We start from the raw sequence: 18664 nt of genomic DNA, 5'->3' as shown, positions 1-18664 counted from the left end.
CGCCGAGCCTTGCGCGCGCTGCCCGTTCCCTCCGAGGCCGCTCCGAAATCGGACCGCACCTTGCCCTCCCTTCCCCTACCTAAACCACCCCCCCCCCCACCTGTGTTTTAAAAGTTATGCCTGCCAGAAGCAGGTGTAACTCACGCACGATTCCCCGGCCCGAGACCCGTTTCGGAGGCCTCGGCCATGCCCCCGAAACACACCCGGGCCGTCACCACGCCTCCGACACGCCCCCCCCCGGAACGCCCCAAATGACGCATCAGCCCCGACACGCCCCCCCTAGCGAAGCCCCGGGACTTACGCGCGCCGCCAAGCCTATGCAAAATAGGCTCGGCGAGTGGAGGGTTTTTTTTTTAAAAGGGTTGCGCACATAACTTATGCGCGTAACCCTTTTAAAATCCGGCCGATAGTGACTAATTTTCCTTGTACGGTTTTCACCAATAAAAGTTTTACCCTGGACTGTTCGAACCATATTAGCTAAGTACTTCCCTGCTTTATTCCTGAATCTGAAGAAATTATGCTCAGATACTTGTAAAGATTGCTGTGCTCTTCAATGTAGGTAAACATTTAAATTTTCTAAAATGGCATGGAAGTCAACCTTATTTTCTTTAATGGTGTTACAAATCAGGGTCTCCTTGACAGACTTCAACCTAGCCTCCAGCTGGAGAATATTCTGGTTTATGCGCTTTTTTCCCCCAGTTGAGCAGATATGCCTGAGAGCTTCTCATCGAGTGCTGCTAGGACACTGCTTTAATCTCCGCAATCAACATGAAAGCTTCTACAAAGTTTTCTCTGAATAGTGCAGCATCCGACCCCTCCCCATGAAGACATTACACAGCATTATCCCCCACTAACCCTCAGCTTACTTACGTCACCACCATCCTCCATCAATATACCAGAAATGACAGCAAAGATTATTTTTCCTAAACGAGCATGAACATCAGAAGTCCCTACCTCAATCAAGGATCAGCCTATTAAAAAAAAAAAAAAGCGCAGAAGGCAGGATAGGAGGGAATAAAGGTCAAGAAATGAGTTTACTTAAAAAAAAAAAAAAAAAGCAGGCAGAGCAAAGACACTGAATTCTTAGCAAAAAAAAAAAAAAAAAAGCAGGCAGAGCAAAGACACTGAATTCTTAGCAAAAAAAAAAAAAAAAAGTAAGTAGAAAAAGCCAAACCACACCCTCTGAATTGTATTATGGGTGCAATTTGGGCAATAACATTTAAATAAAAAAAACTCTGTGAAAGCAAGTGATGACAAAGTAGTTAAGTAAATATAATTTTATTACAAAAATAAGCTTTTGTATCATATGAATATTCAATATCACTGTATACAACTGTCAAATATACAATGATCATAATGTCTGAAGTACAAGAAAGTTTAATTTAATCAAATGGTATAAATAATCAACCCAGTGTAATATATTTCAGTGCAAAGGTTTTATAACATCATGCAGAAGAAACAATATAACAAGCTAGCAAAACATCTCACTTACTATACCCAGAATGGACTGAATGTCCACCTTGGTGCAATGACACTTAACAGATTTATTTTTTTTTCTTTAGATCTTTCCTTACCATTTCTCTGGCTTTTTCTCCCTCAATCCCGCCCCCCCCCCCTTCCTCCTAATTCCCTCCCCCAGACGTCACGCTGTAGAAATACAGGGATCTACAACAGGACCCGATGGCCAATAACAGCTGACACAGAAGCATGCCCTGCCTTCCCTGACCCAAGCCCACCACCTTTACAGTACATCTATGCCTGGCCAGCCTCAATACAGAGGGAGATCCAAATCCAGACACCCAGCACACAGCCGCTGGAGCCTGAGCTCACCGGGCCATCCATAACAGGTCAGACTTGTCAAACTCCTAATCCAGTTTGGGAACTGCTCCAGATTCAGTGAAAATATCCCAGTATTTTCCCTAGGAAAAAAAATACTGGGGCAGAACACAAGGGGCCCAGACTAGAAAGCTGGCCTTTTAAGTAACTTAGCTGAAGACGACTAATCCGGCTAAGTCACAAAGTATATTCACCGGCATAGCCAAACCACTGCACATACGCATATACGTAAGCACTTAGCCGTCTGAGTCTAGCTAAGTTTAGACTTGCTCTACGGGATGGTTAAACTCAGATGTAAAGTTATGCCCGCCAACTCCGAATATCGGTAATTAACCGCATGAGTTATACCAGTGGTCCCCAACCCTGGCCTAGGGGCCCACCAGCCAGCTGTGGATATCCTGAAAACCCGACTGGCTGGTGGGCCCCCCCCAGGACAGGGTTGGGGACCACTGAGTTATATGGCCAACTCGCTCCGCCCCCAATATGCCAAGTACACGCTTTTTGTGGGTATAACTTTTAGCTGTACAGGGGACTTATACGTTAAGTGATGGCCACTGAACACAAGCGCACATTCAGCAGCCGCTGCTTATAGCGCTTTGAATATTCAGCCTTAGAAGAGCAGTATTTGCACCAGTTCGGTTTTTTTTTTTCTAAAGCTGATGATTAACTTCTGAAAATCATATGATAGCAAAGTACAATCAAAATGAAGTACAAGTAGTATAAAATCTAAATATCCCTGGAAAGTTATTTTTTTTTAATCCCAGTATTGAAAAAAGAAATAGTAAAGAATGGCACAATGCACTCTTTAACCACTATGTCGTAAATGGGCCAACAGTTTTAAAATATATTACATGGAACCGGGATTCTGCTGTTAATAAGTTGCAAGACTGCTGCTAGTCCTTCTGAATTTTGGTTTTCACTGTAGAGAGAGTACCAGCACTGCTATAGTGGAGAAGTCCCCTGTTATTTAGGAGCCTTACTTAGATTTTTAAAAAGTCTTCTTTTATCCTTAATTAAAAGGTGTGAAAAGCCTTTTTTTTTTTTTTTTTAGAAGTACTCTCCCTTTTAAACTCTGAACATTATTTCCCTGCACACACACATTGCAATGACATGCCTCTCTCCAAAAACACACAGGCACACTTAATCCCCCCCACAAGAAAAAAAAAAATTGCTGCATTTAATTTATGCATCTTTAGCTAAATTCTACTTCTCTCGCTCCAAACTGTATGTAGTGTGATACAGCAAAAAAAAACACAGAACAAACACCACTCAAAACAGAAACCTCCTTGTCATCATGTAAAGCAGCAGCTTCAGAAAACTGCAAGCGATCGCAAAATCTTCAGCCTGCCGTAAATGTTCCCGAGTTGCTGCAGATTCCCCTCTGGCAAAGAATTCAGTCACAGGGAAACCTGCTGGCAGCTATGAAAACTGGGCCAGTTTCCACCACAACACAAAAAGGAGATAGCACAGGAGCCCTTTCCAGCAGAAGATTCACGACACAAAAAAGCACACTAAGTCGAAGAAAGGAGTTCAGATAAGAGGCCTTCCCCACTTCTCCAAACAAAATCAAACCTTTTTCATCGCCTCATGTTCGGCTGTCATGACCAGAGGTTGTGGTTACTGAGTGGGGAGAGGAGAGGCCAACAAAATAAGAAACCGTCCCTCTGTAAAAAGTCAGGAACAGAGTGCCAAGATTCAGATGGGCACTAGACGGTATTGTAAAGCACCAGAGAAGCAGCAACCATCCTCCCAGTCAAAAGATCCAAATCAAAAGTCAGTAGTGGCATCACAGATACCAGGTTTGAACAGTGTTTTCTTTAACCAGTTCTAGTACGCCAGGACAATACAAAGTGCATCAAGTACATGTTCAGCTCCAACGCGGTTTCAAACTCTTCGCCAGCTTTGGTTTTCATTAACCTTTGTTCTCCTGAGATTTACTGAAACCAAAAAGAGAGAGGTTTTGTTTGCCTTGCATTTAATGATGATTTGCTCTTCCTTGTGTCTTCTTTCAGCCACTTGACAGTCCATTTCCCCTTCTCCTTCCTCCCAGTCAGGCCCGCTGACAGAGCCAGGTAAAAGCTGTTTCTTCGTTTTCAAGCCAGTCCAGCCACTATCCCTTCGGTTCAGTTACTCGTTCGCTTCTGTGTTCACCGGGACATCCGAGCTTAGAAAATAGTTTATGCACTATTGCCCCACGTGGCGCACGGACACAAAACGTTAACCCGCGCTTTCGATGCTGCCATGGTCAAAGGACCTGCAAGCCTGCGGTTTGATCAGTTTTGGGGTTTTTTTTAACCCTTTCACCTGCACTGGCAGCATTCAGAGACGTGTTTGAGAAACTTCTCGCCAAGTTCATCGTCAAACAACCTCAGGCAATGCGGGCACTGCAGTTCCCCTTGCTCTTGCCTGTCTGACCCTGAACTCTCACTAGCCGAGAGTACTTCAGCTTGCTCAGACTCCAAGACTTGTCTCCTTGTCCTCGACTGATCAGAGCTGCTGCCCACAAGCAATGGCTCCGCTGCATCCGGCTCTATGTACATACGGTGCATGTTGCCAATCTGAATTCTTAGACGACTGCCTGGCTCTCTCGCATCCTGAAAGACAAAAAGGAGGGGGAAAGAATGTAAATTCAAAACTTTTCTCTCTCTTTGTTTTAAACACGGCATCTGGACAGTCCAGTTTTTATAGGCTCAAAGTTCGCCAAGCTTCCACCATTTTGACAGTTGTTAAAATAATTACTGTAAATTTGGAAGCATACAGAATCTTAAAAGCAAAAAACAGGCTTGGACTGGGTATGACTTTGCAATTGAACACTTCAGAAACATAAGTAAGCCATCTCTGAGGTGGAGCAGCCTGAATGAATTTCATGAAAGCTTGCGGAAAGGGAAAGGAGGAGGAGTGAATTTTGGTACACAAGTCTGTGTCTGACCATACAAGACTGCAGGTGAAAGAGGAGGAAGAAATCCAAAAACTCAGCTTCAAAAGATATTCCCTGGCACGTTTTCGGCATGCTGACTCCCACAATGCTATTCTGCAGCGTGAGAGAAACCCCACAGTAACACAACTATGCGCTTTATACTGTATATAGACACCACATATTGGGCAGGATTTTTAAATCTGTGCGCGCGGGGTACATTTGTGCGTGCTACCTGACGCGCACAAATGTACGCCCGATTTTATAACATGCGCGTGCAGCCGCGCGCATATGTTATAAAATCCGGCATCAGCGCGCACAAGGGGGTGCACACCAGTGCACCTTGCGCGCGCCGAGCCCTAGGGGAGCCCCGATGGCTTTCCCCGTTCCCTCCGAGGACGCTCCGAAATCGGAGTGGCCTCGGAGGGAACTTTCCTTCGTCCGTCCCCCCCTACCTTCCCCTCCCACGCCCGAAAATAAAAATAACCCTTACCTCTGGCAGGCGTAACCTGTGCACACCAGCCAAGTGCCAGAGCGCGATCCCCCGGCTCAGCAGCCTAGCAGAGGCCTCTGGTCACGCCCCCTCCCCGCCCCTTTTTTCAAGCCCCAGGACATATGTGCATCCCGGGACTTGCGCGCGTCGCCGAGCCTATGAAAAATAGGCTCGGCGCGCGTAACCACCCTGTGCGCGTAAATCCAGCCGGATTTACACGCACAGGGATTTTAAAATCTGCCCCATTGTGTCTACCTTCACAGTCACAGAAAAGAAAAGAAAAAAAAAAAAAGTTAAAAGCTCGTTTGTGTCTTTATGTGGTAAAAATCTTCTAATGATCAATACACTTGGGAAGTGCACTTTTCACAGCCTTTTACACAAACAATTTACCCATGTAAACTGCCTTCCTGAAAGTCACCTTCCTCCAATCCAAGAGACTTGTGTTGGGTGGGAATGGAGAGCCACGGTCCGATTGCATTTTCAGATCCGTAACACACAAAAAAACCCCAAAATAAACGGTGCAAAAAGGTTGGCAGGTACTTTGTACCCATGGCAGTTTTCAAAAAGGGGAACTACATCTTAACCTTCCCTCTGAAAATGGGTCCATAGGTTTAAAAAAAAAAAAAAGGTACCTGCAGCAAACAGTGTGAGAATTTCCCCCTAGAGATAAAGGGGCAGATTTTCAAAGGGGTACGCGCGTACCTCCCGAAAACCTGCCCCAAGCCTATGTTGAATAGGCTCGGCAGCGCGTGCAAGCCCCGGGACGCGTGTAAGTCCCAGGGCTTTGCTAGGGGGGGGGGGGTATGGTGCCAGCCCGGGGGCGTTCCCGAGGCCTCCGGACCAGCCCCCGGGTCGGGTGATGGCGTGCCAGCAGCTCACCGGCGTGAGCAAGTTACGCCTGCCTCGGGCAGGCGAAGCTTTTCAAACAAAGGTGGGGGAGGTGTTTAGATAGGGCCGGGGGAGTGGAAGGAAAGTTCCCTCAGAGGCCGCTCCGATTTCGGAGCGGCCTCGGAGGGAACGGAGGCAGGCTGCACGCGCCGACCCCGGATTTTAAAAGATACACGCGGCTACACGTGTATCTATTAAAAACCGGCGTACTCTTGTTTGCGCCGGTTGAGCGAACAAAAGTACAAGCGGGCGTACTTTTTAAAAATCTGCCCCAAAGAGTGCTACTTAAATTCAACTTTACTTTAAATCAGGAGTATCAGAAGGTATGTCCCCGATTACTCAAACCAGACCTCATTACCATGCAGCACAATTTACCCCCTTCCCAACCGTATTAAGCTTTCCAGCATAGCCGCCGAAAGTTCTGATTTTACAACTCTGGTCATTTTGACGGACACAGTTTGGACCAAAAAGGCTGTTCCAGTATATAGCTATGGGGGTGACAGAGTCAAAAGTCAGCTCCAAAACTGTGTGGCAAGCCTAAATTTTACTGCACAATTCCTGTGGTCCTTTTTGATTACATAACCCCCCCCCCCCCAAAAAAAAAAAAAAAGGAGGTGCAAAATCTTCTCATTCCGTCAATATCACTTAAAATATCTCATCAACGAACATAGCAGAGTGTGATTAATCAGGATGCTTTGACTACAGCACTTGATAATTGGAATTCCATAGACATAAAATTAATCAGTTACTATAAAAAGCAGTAGTAGGTGTTTAAAAATAGTACAAGACAGAAGCAAGGCGGACAATCACCCAAGGAGAAGGCTACAAGTGACCTCGAGAGGTCATTCAGGACACCCCCTTCCTGCCTCAAAAGCAGGATTCACTGTGCCTGAACTAGACTGATAAGTGTCTAATCTGCTCTTAAATTCCTCCAGCGATGGAGTTTTCACTCCCTCCTAGATATTAACTTGTTCTAGTACTTCAGTCTGTTCATATTTACCTGTCTTCTGCTTATCTGAAGCTGTAGCCGGGTAAGTTCTTCCTGTAGTTCTTGTATTTTTCCTTGGGCACGTTCTCGATCCGCTCTCTCTGACGTGAAATCATCCTTGTACACAAGAACCTAAAAAAAAAAGCAGATGGAAAGGATTAGGAATCCACCTCAACAGCATATTCTGTTGCATAATTCCTGGATAACCGATTCCTTCCTGGAGCCATTCAGAACAATGCTGTTAACGCACATATCTGTTACAAAAAGTATGGTAGCTGAAGGTTCGTATTTATGGATTTAAGAAAATTAAAATATTTAGCTCTCATGGAAGCTGGCAATGCAGACTTGCATTTTTGCTTTCCAAAAGCAACGATTATGCACGCCCAACAGAGCAGATTTAAACCTGGTTTAGTGGTTAGTGCTTTTTCGGTAAAATGGGAGACCTAGGCTTGAGAAGACCTCATGATTTGAAGGGAACAGCACGGGGTTACAGAAGCTTTCCCTAACACAGGTTAAAATCTGGTTCAGGTTATCAGCTGGAAGGCTGAGCAATCCAAAGTAATAGAGTCCAAGTCCAGTACAGAAGTATCCGTATCAGAAAAAAAAACACACCCCACACCAATTTAAAAACAATTTAAATTAATTGGAAGCACTGTTGACATACTCGGCACAGAGATCAAAAGATTGCACAGGCATGGAGACTGAGTAATCCTTTCAGCCTTATGAGTGGCAGTATCCCGAGCAGGAGTGGGGAATGTTAGCAGCACAATATTGGGGAAGCTTGCGCTGCCACTGGCTTCACTGCACCCATTCTATGGATAAATGGAGGACTAACTATTTGGCACTTTTCATAAGCTCTAAATTCACTAGGAAATTAAAAAAAAACAAACAAACAAAAAAAAGGCCTAAATTTTATTTTGAAGTCAGGAAGCAAGTTCCAAGGCAACGGTGGCCAGCTCCAGCAGTTCCTGTGCAAGCTGTCGTCTCTTTATACACAGGAGGAAAAGGACCATGCTGCAGTCTGTGCATGAAAGCTCCAGAAGCCACACAGGAAAAAGAGAAAAATGAGCGGAAGACCTGGAAACCAAGAAGGGGGGGGGAAAAAAAATGTAAAAACCAAGAAGACGGACCTGCTGTTCTAGCATCTGTATGCGTTCGCCATCTCCAAGCCTATTCTTTGTCATCTCTTCCAGGTTACGCTTAAGATGTTTACATTCACTCAGTTTTCCTTCCAGCAGTTGATTCAACCGGAGAATTTCCTTCTGCATCAGCTCCGCGTTGGCCTGTGCCGGGGCCAAGCCTTTCAGATACTCCGGCACAGGCTTCAGTTCCTTCAGCTGCAGGTGAAGCCCTTTGACGTACTCTTCCCTACTAGCATCGTATTTCTGCCACTTTGCATTCAAATCTTCTACCTGGAGAAGGGGGGAGGGGGGGGGGAAGGGAAAAAAAAAAAAGGTTTGAATTATTCCAATATACAGAATCTTGGTTTAGGATCAAAATAAGGAAACTAAAAAATGACGCAGGAATTCTGCCAGAAATTAAACAGTGAGGATTTTCTGCCTTTTGTAATGAATGGAATATCTGAATATGTATGCAACCAAAGCATCTCCTTCAATCCCAAAATGTTTTCCCTCCAGGGTATAAGTAGAGCCTTAAAAAGGGAGAGTGCTATTAACTTGAATAAGAAAAATAAGAGACCGGCCCAGTGGTCCCTTGGCAGCGCCGCACACTGCCACGTAGGTTTGATTCCCAGGTCGCTTGAGGATGCTGCAGACGCGGCGTCCCTAGTGCCTGGTGAGGGAGAATCCCACATCATCTCACAAGGAGTTATCACTGAGGGGCCAGACTCGGGGGCCCATGATTACGGAGCCTTAGTGTGTGGCTCCCGGCCGAAAGATCGTCACTGCCACCGCCGGGTTATAAGCGACTTAGGATGGAATATAAAACAGCTGCAGCGAACAGAAGCTCACGGCACTAGGGTCCCGAGAAATAGCTGCACGTTTTGGAGATCCATGCAGGCCATGCTCCCTATGTATCGCACAGCTCAGACCGCTGCTAGACCTGCTCAGGGAAACCCCAGGGCCTCTGCAGTAACTTCCTGGTCTCAAGAGGGATCGAGGAAGGCTGTATCTATGCTCCATGGAAAGAAATCTAAAAAAAGTTAGGAGAAAAAGGGTTCTTGCACGTCACATCATCTAAATCAGTGGTTTCCAACCCTGTCCTGGGGAACCCCCAGTCAGTCGGGTTTTCAGAATACCAAATTTTCTCTCATGCACATTCACTGTGGATATCCTGAAAACCCAACTGGCTGGAGGGTCTCCAGGACAGGGTTGGGAACCACTGATCTAAAAGGTGTAGGGTGCTAAGTTTTTGCGCGTCTCTCTCCTGGAGAGGAGAGCTTCAATGCAGCCAGCTAAACTAATTCAGACCTAGATTTATCATTTTGCTATAAATACAGCAAAAATAGCACCCACGATAAAAAAACAGGGGCATGGTTACGGTAAATTTCGAGACACTGTAACATGCGCTACTTTACTGCATCATTATTTTAGCACAATGCGCTTTGAAGCTGAAGTGCCCAGACAGGCTTTTACCACTTTTTGGGCTGAAGAGAGAGGGAGAAGGAGAGAACCTTTTTATAAAGCTCTCATATAAGTAAACTATTTATACCACTGAAAGAGGGGCAACTAGTAACTCAGGGTGAAGTTTTGGTGGTGGCCTAAGGTTTGGGGGGACAGTTTTACATGCACAGTCAGAGGTACAAACAGCACAGTACACATCAGTGAAGATTTGATGTGATTTGGAGTGAGGAAAGGTAGATTTGTACAATGTACTCTCGGCCTAGTTTGATGTAGACTAATATGTGTGCCTACCCAGGGGGCTCTCTGTCTCTCTCTCCCCTCCCCTCTCCTGCCCGAAACAGGATTTGCATAACTCCAGGAAAAAGCTATTTCCGGCATTAAAACCCGAAATAATGTGCGTTACGCTATCACACGCAGTGCTAAGCACCCCTCATTTTAATTTACTCCGTTCTAACTCCACCCAAACTCCTCCCATTTGGGAAAAGTTTTAAAATTTGCACACGCATCTTGCAAGGAGTTATTTATTGTGGGCGTTAAGGCCCTAACACTCGCGATAAGGCCCAAACATGTAAGTAAAATGGCCTTGTAAGTTAGCAGTCCTGCTCAGTACAAAAAAACTTGCTGGTGGGGGTTGAGAAGTAGAGGATGAACACTCCCCCCAAAAAAGTACATTTGGAACTTGGGGTTGCACCAACTACATTCAGTACAGTGGCCACTAACAAGATGTCACTAAACAGGCTTAGCTACTCCAACAATCTGAGCCAACTCTGCCCTCAAAATAATTATTCCTCTTTCCTTTCACGCTATTTAACCTTAATACAGATTCTACTGTTGTGAAGAGTTTGCAAGCAGGTTATTAAACATGAGAAATGCACCCCTTTAAAGCCAGTGCTTTTGAACCAACATGTTTCTTGCCATGCTGACAGCAGCAAGGCCTGGCTATTTCACATCTCTTTTAGTGGATCTAGAACCAGAAAGCTTTTTATAAAGAGATGTGCCCATATGTTGGCTTCCTAAGCCTCATAGGTCCTCTCCTTCAGAAGTTTTTGAATGTAGTCAACTTGTATTTCAAATGATTGTAGCAAATTTTTTTTAACCATTTTAGTAAAAAAAAATAAAATTATATATATATATATATATCTTGGAACGGAAGAATTCTGCACTTTATGCTGCTCTTAAGTTTTATCAGCCATGTATAAAGAGTCCTAAGAAGCTTGCAACTTGCATGACAAGGTTCAGCTCAATAGGATCTAAAATCAGTCCTTAAAAACACAAACCAAAAGAAAAATGTAGTGTAATCAGGAAGTACAGCAGAAATGGCAACTAAACAGAGTGCCACCTTTGCATTATTACTTCACAGATTTAACACAGAATGTGACGGCAAATAAAAGACAATTCACTTAATTTACTCAACTTCTGTTGCAATTCCCTAGACCACACTCTTATTTCCGCTTTCCCTTCACAACGGAGGATCCTCTTTGCCTTTTCCCAGGCTCTCTTCAATTCTTTTAAACATTTTAGTATCCACCACCTCCCCGGGGGGGACGGGGGGGACCATTCCATGCTCCCAAGTCTATTTCCTTTGACTTAGCTTCCCCAGATGACGCAAGGTCTACATTCCAATATCACATTCCATTCTTTTATGGCTTCTGAAGAGGACATCCCAGGGGGAGGGGGGAGAGGAGATGGCAGCCTTGCTGAAACGTATCAGGGCCCAGAAGAAAACAGAATTTTTGTTTTGAAAAACGGGAGTTTCCATCCTGAACAGAGCAACCAGGACTGCTCTATTTAGAGCTGGATGATCTCCTTTATAATGGAGAGTGGAATGCAAAGCAAATCCTGGCATAATGTGAAGCTGTCATCTCCACCTTTCCCATACATGTGCCCTTAAATTTCCTATATCCTCCCCCCCTTTCATAAACATTTATAACTTTGCTATAACTCATAAATCCTGGCTCCGGTGACCGCATCTTTTGAAAGGTGTATGGCTGTTTCCAGCACCTGGCAATGCACAGATCTTTAATAAAAAGACATTAAAGGATCCGATTCAGCAAGGCACTCTCTCGGGGAAGAAGAGCTCCATGAATCAGACCCTGCAAATGACTTGTTAAACATATGTAAGTTGTTTTGCATTATACAAAATACAAAAATGTACTCACATAAACTACTTTTTGTTTTAATATCCTGTTTTCTTCCTGTAGTTTGCAGATGATTGCTTGAAGCTGAGTGGGTTCACTGTCAGGAAACTGTAGCTGTAAATTAAAAAAAACACAAACACTAATTTATTTATTTTTTTAAATTTATTTATTTATTTATTTTTTTTAGAGTTCCTGTTATTCGTTAAATTAAAAACAAAATAATAATTGGTCATGGAAATGTGCCACAAGCCGTTTGCTTCCACAGATCCATTGACCCAAGGTGTCGCAACAGCTGCTGTGCTGAGCAGCCCACAGGTAGGAAAATGTTCAGGAGCCAAGATAAAATGCTCTTTTGGCTACACTTCAGTCTCTTATTTTCAACTCGCTGAGTAACTGGTGTAAATGGATTTAGCCACCTACCTCAATATTTGTTAGCTTAAATACATAGTACTTTCCATTGAACAATGGATTATTAATTTTGGATAAGCTGTGTCCTGACTTTGCTTCAGTTTTATAAAAACAAAAATGCAAATAAAGAACTTGTTTTACGCTCTTGGCTGTAACTCTTCTCTTTAACCGATGAAACAGGAGAGCGTTCATTGCTTATTTCCCTCCTTTCAAATGTCCTTAGGACAGCGCACACACAGAAGGACAGACCTAAACCTGCCTCACCAGTCTTCAAAATCAGTTGGGTTTTATTTGCATCTATGAGGCAGGGAAGAGACACTTCAGGATCAGGAGTTCAGAGGGATAGCCGTGTTAGTCTGGTGTAGCAAAAATATGACAGGGGGCGGATGGCACCTTGCAGACTTAACCAATTTATTGGGGCATAAGCTTTCGAGGACAGAGCCCACTTCATCAGATGCATGAAGTGAAGTACAGCAGTGGGTAAAACATATGGGGATGGGGAGAGATACACAACAGAGGGAAAGCATTGAATTAGGCAGGAAAAGGACTGATAATGGCATTATAAATCAAGAATACTGACAACGGAGGTAAGTGTGAACAGACAGAATGATCTGAGAACAGTTAAGTTCATGAGATGTGCCATGAAGCCATTAATCTGTTCAGATCTAGGGTGATGGTGTCACATTTTTTTGATGAGTTCCAATTCGGCGGTTCCGCACTGGAGTGTTCCTTTGAAGTTCCTTTTTAGGAGTACAGCAACCTTAAGAGAATGTCCTGGAAAGCTGAAATGTTCACCTACTGGTTTCTGAATGCTGCCATTTCTAAGGTCAGATTTATGTCCATTTATTCTTTTCCTTGGGGATTGACCTGTTTGTCCTATGCAGACAGCAGAGGGACACTGCTGGCAAGCGATGACTTATTACATTAGAAGAAGAGCAGGGGAATGAGCCCCGAATGTCTTAATTTGACGCTGTTGGGTCCCTGTGATGATGATCAGGGATTCATATCCGGGCCAAGGCGGCACCGTGAGGAACTTAAGTCACAGCAAGGGCTGCTGTGTCCAGTCCCTGTTGAATTATTCCGGATTTTTGTCAGCATTTCTGGATGCCTGCTCCAAGGGGGGGGGGGGGGGGGGGGGGGCAGTAGAAACCACAGCACGAGGGTGTCACACTGTTCAGCAGGTTCCCCAGCATGGCATTTAACCCATATACAGTTTGCAACAGCACAGAATCAAAATGGAAGACAATATTTCAAATTTAAAGAAGGTTAAAATGAAGGCAACATCTGAATGCATCTTACTCCGAGATTTTGTTCTCTGCTAGTTCAGCTCAATAAGCGATAAAAAGATGGGCTATTATCCAGCCCGATGCTCCTTTGAATGTAGCTCTCTAAATGCCCACTCTTGATTACTTAGTATGGGGGAATAATTGACAATTTAACTTCTGTGTCTCAGTGCAGTGTTGGGGGCACAAAAGGAGAGCTAGCAAAAAAAACGCGTGCAGCGAGTAAGCTAAATTAAGTTAAAGCAGCAGCTCCCCCACCAAAATAAACACAAAAACAAAGAGGCACCAGAGGATAGTAGAGACTGCTCAGTCCACAGGAAACTGGCCAGATGGACGTGTGAGGAAAGGGAAAGTAGCAAAACCAAGTAGATGATCAGGGTTAGTCCTGTGACTGAGAGACCTGGGTTTCATTTACAGCTCAGGTCTTCCGCTCCCTGGGCTGGCGGATACTGTGGAGGCAGTGTTCACAGCTGCTGGAGATAAGGACTCGGGGAGACTGTCATTGTGCAATGGTGACCCCTAGTGTCAGGATTTAGGGCCTCTGATTTCAGGGTTCTGTAAGGAAATTTGGAAAATGATCCCCAGCTGAGGCTGGTCATTGCAATGACCAAACTAACAGGGTCTTAAATCAAAATGTGTTATCTCGGGCATTAGAGCCCTAATGCCCACAATAATGCCATAACGCATGCGATAAATATATCTCGTGGCGCAAATGCAAATTTTTCAAATTTATTCAAAAGAGCGGGATCGGGAAGGGGTATTATTGATAGCACAGGCATTTTCAGTCAGGGAGAGGGGAATGGTTGGGGAGAGTAAGAGGGAGAAGAGAGCCTCTGGGGTGGCACACATAGTAGTCAACTATTTATATCACTATAGGAGGGCCAGCTAGTAACTCAAGGTGAGGTTTTGGTGGTGATCTAGGTTTTGGGGACAGTTTTACATGCACAGTGAGACATATGAACAGCACAGTACACCTCAGTGAGGATTTGATGTGATTTGGAGTGAAGAAAGTCACACAAGATGAGACTTCTATAGTTTTCTCTCGCCCTACCTTGATAGTACCCTGGTAGAGAGTCCATCAAGCTAGAGTGAGAGAACATTATAGAAATCTCATCTGTGTGTGACTTTCTTCACTCCAAATCACATCAAATCCTCACTGAGGTGTACTGTGCTGTTCGTACGTCTCACTGTGCATGTAAAACTGGCCCCAAAACCCTAGACCACCACCAAAACCTCACCTTGAGTTACTAGCTGACCCTTCTACAGTGGTACAAAGAGTTGACTACTATGAAAGCCTTATAAAGAGTCTCTCTCGTCCCCCCCACCCGCCCCAGGAGCAGCAGCAAAAGTAATAAAAAGCTTGTCTGGGCGCTTTGCAGCTTGCGAAATAGTTATCGCACACCGCAATATTTGTAACGCACATTGTGATACAATACCCATGCGAAATGCTAAGATAGCATGCAGTGCGGCAACTCTAAAATAATCATAGCCATGCCCCTTTTCCTTATCGCGGGCGTTATCCATGCAAAACGTTTTGCATTTTGATGAAACTAGGCCTTAGTGAGCTGGGAGGGAATATAAAATAGGGGAAAAAAATCCCTGGATAGTTATGAATGCAAGCTTGTGAAGCCAGATTCCAGGCCTGGCTGAGACTGCACTGGAAGCCCAAAAGGAATGAGAGAACTGCTGTGTAGGGATATGCAGCCCCTAAATGTTCAGTTCGGTTTATTTCTTTGTTTCAGGGGAAGGGGTGGTTTCATTCTTATTCAGCTTAAGAAAAAAAACCCAAACAAATCCCAAAACAACACAAAAAAAACAAAGTACAAGCAAAATACAGGTCTCCGGTGGCCCTGGCTGGCCTTCCTAGGCCATAAAAATGCCCCAAGACAGGCAAGGAACCAAGGCACAACCCTAGAGCAAGCCCTGCACTGGGAGTTCCCTCCCCTGTCTCCTCTTACCCCTTTTCCTGGCACCAATGCCCAGTCACTCCCAGTCATATTGCAGAACTTGAAAAATGGCACTGGGCACCAAAGTGACATACTCTGGCATCTTCCTCAGGTGAGGCTGGGCTTTTTTTGTTGAACAGCCATACAACCAAATGGCACTGGCCTCATAGGACGTATTTAAGATCTTACAAGGGGGTTGTCCCTCGCACTTGCAGGGTAGGTTACAGTGGCACCAAAGTTGGTGGATTTCTCAGATTAATCAGAAATCCCTACTGAAGTTGCCATCCCTAAAGACCTTACAGCATGTGAGGTTGCAAAGCAGAGCTTTTTAATTTGCTTTTCCATGTCTCTGGCATATTCCCCCTTTGTCTCCTAGGGAGGAAGATAACTTCCTGTGATTTCACAAGGGGCTGAAACCTTGGTTGATGTCTGGTATTACTTGAGTTTGAAGATATAAAGATGGTAGCAACATGTACTTGTTTGTTTTGTTTTATTGTTTGTATTGGGTTCGGAGGGTATTTTATCATTTTTGTTTTATGTAATGTTTGTTATGATTATCATAATTTTGTATTATATGTGATTGTAAATGCAATTTTTGTACATCACTTTGGCAGTTTATTTATTTTTTTTATCAGGAAGGTGGCTATTAAATGTAATAAAACTGAAAACAAAAAACCCACAACTGCATTCACAACCCTGCTAATTACTAGTGCAGTTATGGGCCTGCAGCACAATATTTCTAGATGTACATTCACACTATTAACGCTTCCTCAGCACAGACATGCTTGTAATAGTGTGATAAAAAAATAAATACAAAATGGACCAATATCAAGTGATCATTTTTTCCTAAGTCCATGTGGTGTTTTCGAGGCTAGTGAGACCGGGTCACTTCCATTTTACCGCCGACTGCCTACAACAATTTAATTCATTTTTTACACACTGTTTTTTTCAAACAAAATTTAGAAAGGAGGTGCCTGAGGACAGCAACAATGGTAACAGAGCTTTCACTGACACAACGCAGACATCTACTCCAGGAATTTCCACTTTTACACAATTAACTTTGAAAATTTATTTTTGGTTGGCTGGCTGGCTGCCATATTTCCTGAATGGCAAAGCTCGGGGCCAGAAAAGAGGTTTTTAGAATTTTATAACACATGCCTTTCAGGTAAAGAATGCAGAAAAGCTGGGTTTTTTAAAAACTTCCTTGAACAGGCAGGGATTCACAGTCCATACTTTCTCTCCCCCCCTTGGAAAGTACAGCAAAGTGACTGAGGTATCTGATACGGAGGTGGGTGGGAGAAAAAAGGGAGCTTGATGAAAGTCTAGACAGAGAGTCACAGGTGGAATGCTCAGATTACAGAAAAATTAATAAATAAAATCTCAAATATAGTTCTTGAGAATCATATTTCATATTGTAAACAAGACCATATTTTATAATACACTTATAAACTAATAGTTAACGTGTATTATGCTCTACACTCACTGCTGAACGTGTTTAAATCCGGAGGAGACCATGGAAGAAAAATGTGGTGCTATTCCACGAGCAACCAGCACACATTTTCACAATCAAAGCTTGAATGAGTGACTTCTGCATTCAACTCTGGTTTAGTTAGTTCGTTTGGCGGCCTGTTCTAGTCACACTGTGGGAACTGCTCCAGTATAAAATGTGGATTAGTCTCTATATGATAGCTGAGCATCACCTCCTCCTTCTTCATAAGGGGTAGAGCCCTTCCTTTGGCTAAGGAGATCCAGTGCTCTGCTGGTGTCAGGAAGATATATATTTTAAGCATCACTGTTGGACATTATGCTAAACCACCACAGACTGCAGCTCACTTGCTCCTACCGTACTTCTCAGTTAAGCATATGGCACTAGGTTACTGGCAGGAAGACAGACCAAGTGGGCACCTTTCACAGCTGATGTCAGAAGTAGCTGGCACAAGACGGAATGGATTGGTGCAGGGTGGTAAAGCGGGCAGAGCTTGGATCCTACCAAGTCGGTGATCAAAGGGTCGTTAGTGCCTGAGAACGGAGCAGGGCTTCAGAAGCAATGGTGCAACAGTGAAGAGAGAGAGAGAGTGCCAAGACTCCACACTTCCACTGCTTATCCTGGGGACCTCACTAGAGATATCATCATGCCTGGCACCCTCGACTAGCCTTTTGTTATTTCGTCACACCAGCTCTGCTCTGTAGAAGTTGGAACAGTGTACTGTACCTTATTGGAGCGTTCCACGAGGTGCTGCCCCTCGTACTCTCCCCGGCCTTTCCTCTGGCTGTCCTCGATACACTTCACCAGCTGCTGGCACATCTCGGCTGTGGCTGCCAGCTTACGGCGCAGCTGGTGGGTTTCGTCGGTGAGGGAGCGGCACAGCACCTCGCTGGTGGCTTGCACCTTCTCCTTCTCCGCCAGACTCCTCTGCAGACGCAGGATCTCCAGCTCCTTCTCGTGCTGAGGCTGCCCGCCGAGGTCCTTAGCGAACCTGTCTCTCTCCCCCAGCTCCTCGTGCAGTCGCAGTACTTCCTGTGAAAGAAACAAGGACACACATGTGAGGCTGCGGCATGAGCAAGAGAGCGGCAGGCAAAACAAAAAAAAACCCCCAAAAACTGTCTTCAAAGGAAAGGCAGAGCTATGTAAAGAAGCAACGTACAGAATAAGACGTTCGAGCTGCCATTTAAAAATACTTTTGGAAGTCCCCAGTTTGAGCAGACCTTTGCTGCTTCAGTATCACTGCTCCATGAGCACTCTCGTTATGAAGGCGCGCTTCCCCTCGCATCGTTCAGTCTGAGAGCGAGCATGTGCTTTTATTCTGAGTCACCGGCTTAACTCTACCATCCTGACACACAGGTCCAGGCCTGGCTTTCTAGGACTACTACATACAGCAAGCGAATTAGCGTTCAGGGCCCTCTCTGACCGTGTACCGGTTTTTAATCTGCTTTATTGTAAGCTGCTGCTGCTTCGGTGTCAGCAGTCCATAAATGTAAATAAATGCTATCTAAACAGCAGCAGCGGCGGCTCTGTACAACAATCCCCCATGGTTACACCAGCCATGCCCCGGTGAAATTGCAATCCATGTGTAAGGGAGATGGCATGGTGACCCGCTCCAGGCCCCACAGCACACAATGGATGGGAACCAGACTAGGGGATCCCGCTGGTTTCTGCTTTAACCACTGCGCTACTGTCAGCCACAAGC

General features: G+C 44.7%; 1 protein-coding gene across 1 annotated transcript in view; it reads right to left on the bottom strand.

Moving 5' to 3' along the window:
- Positions 1-1262: 1262 nt before the first annotated feature.
- Positions 1263-18664, bottom strand: part of TNIP2 (TNFAIP3 interacting protein 2) — a 31659-nt gene continuing 14257 nt past the window's right edge. The window contains exons 2-6 of the mRNA XM_029592119.1: positions 17689-17994; positions 11861-11953; positions 8250-8531; positions 7132-7251; positions 1263-4430 (exon numbers count right to left, since the gene is read on the bottom strand). Of these exons, the coding sequence (XP_029447979.1) occupies positions 4137-4430; positions 7132-7251; positions 8250-8531; positions 11861-11953; positions 17689-17994 (1095 nt within the window). The 3' untranslated portion in view covers positions 1263-4136. The remainder of the gene's footprint in view (positions 4431-7131; positions 7252-8249; positions 8532-11860; positions 11954-17688; positions 17995-18664) is intronic.

Source organism: Rhinatrema bivittatum, chromosome 1 (assembly GCF_901001135.1).
Source record: "Rhinatrema bivittatum chromosome 1, aRhiBiv1.1, whole genome shotgun sequence".
Taxonomy (NCBI): Eukaryota; Metazoa; Chordata; class Amphibia; order Gymnophiona; family Rhinatrematidae; genus Rhinatrema; species Rhinatrema bivittatum.
Note: the sequence above shows the minus strand (reverse complement) of the source record. Positions and strands in the feature narration are given on the sequence as shown.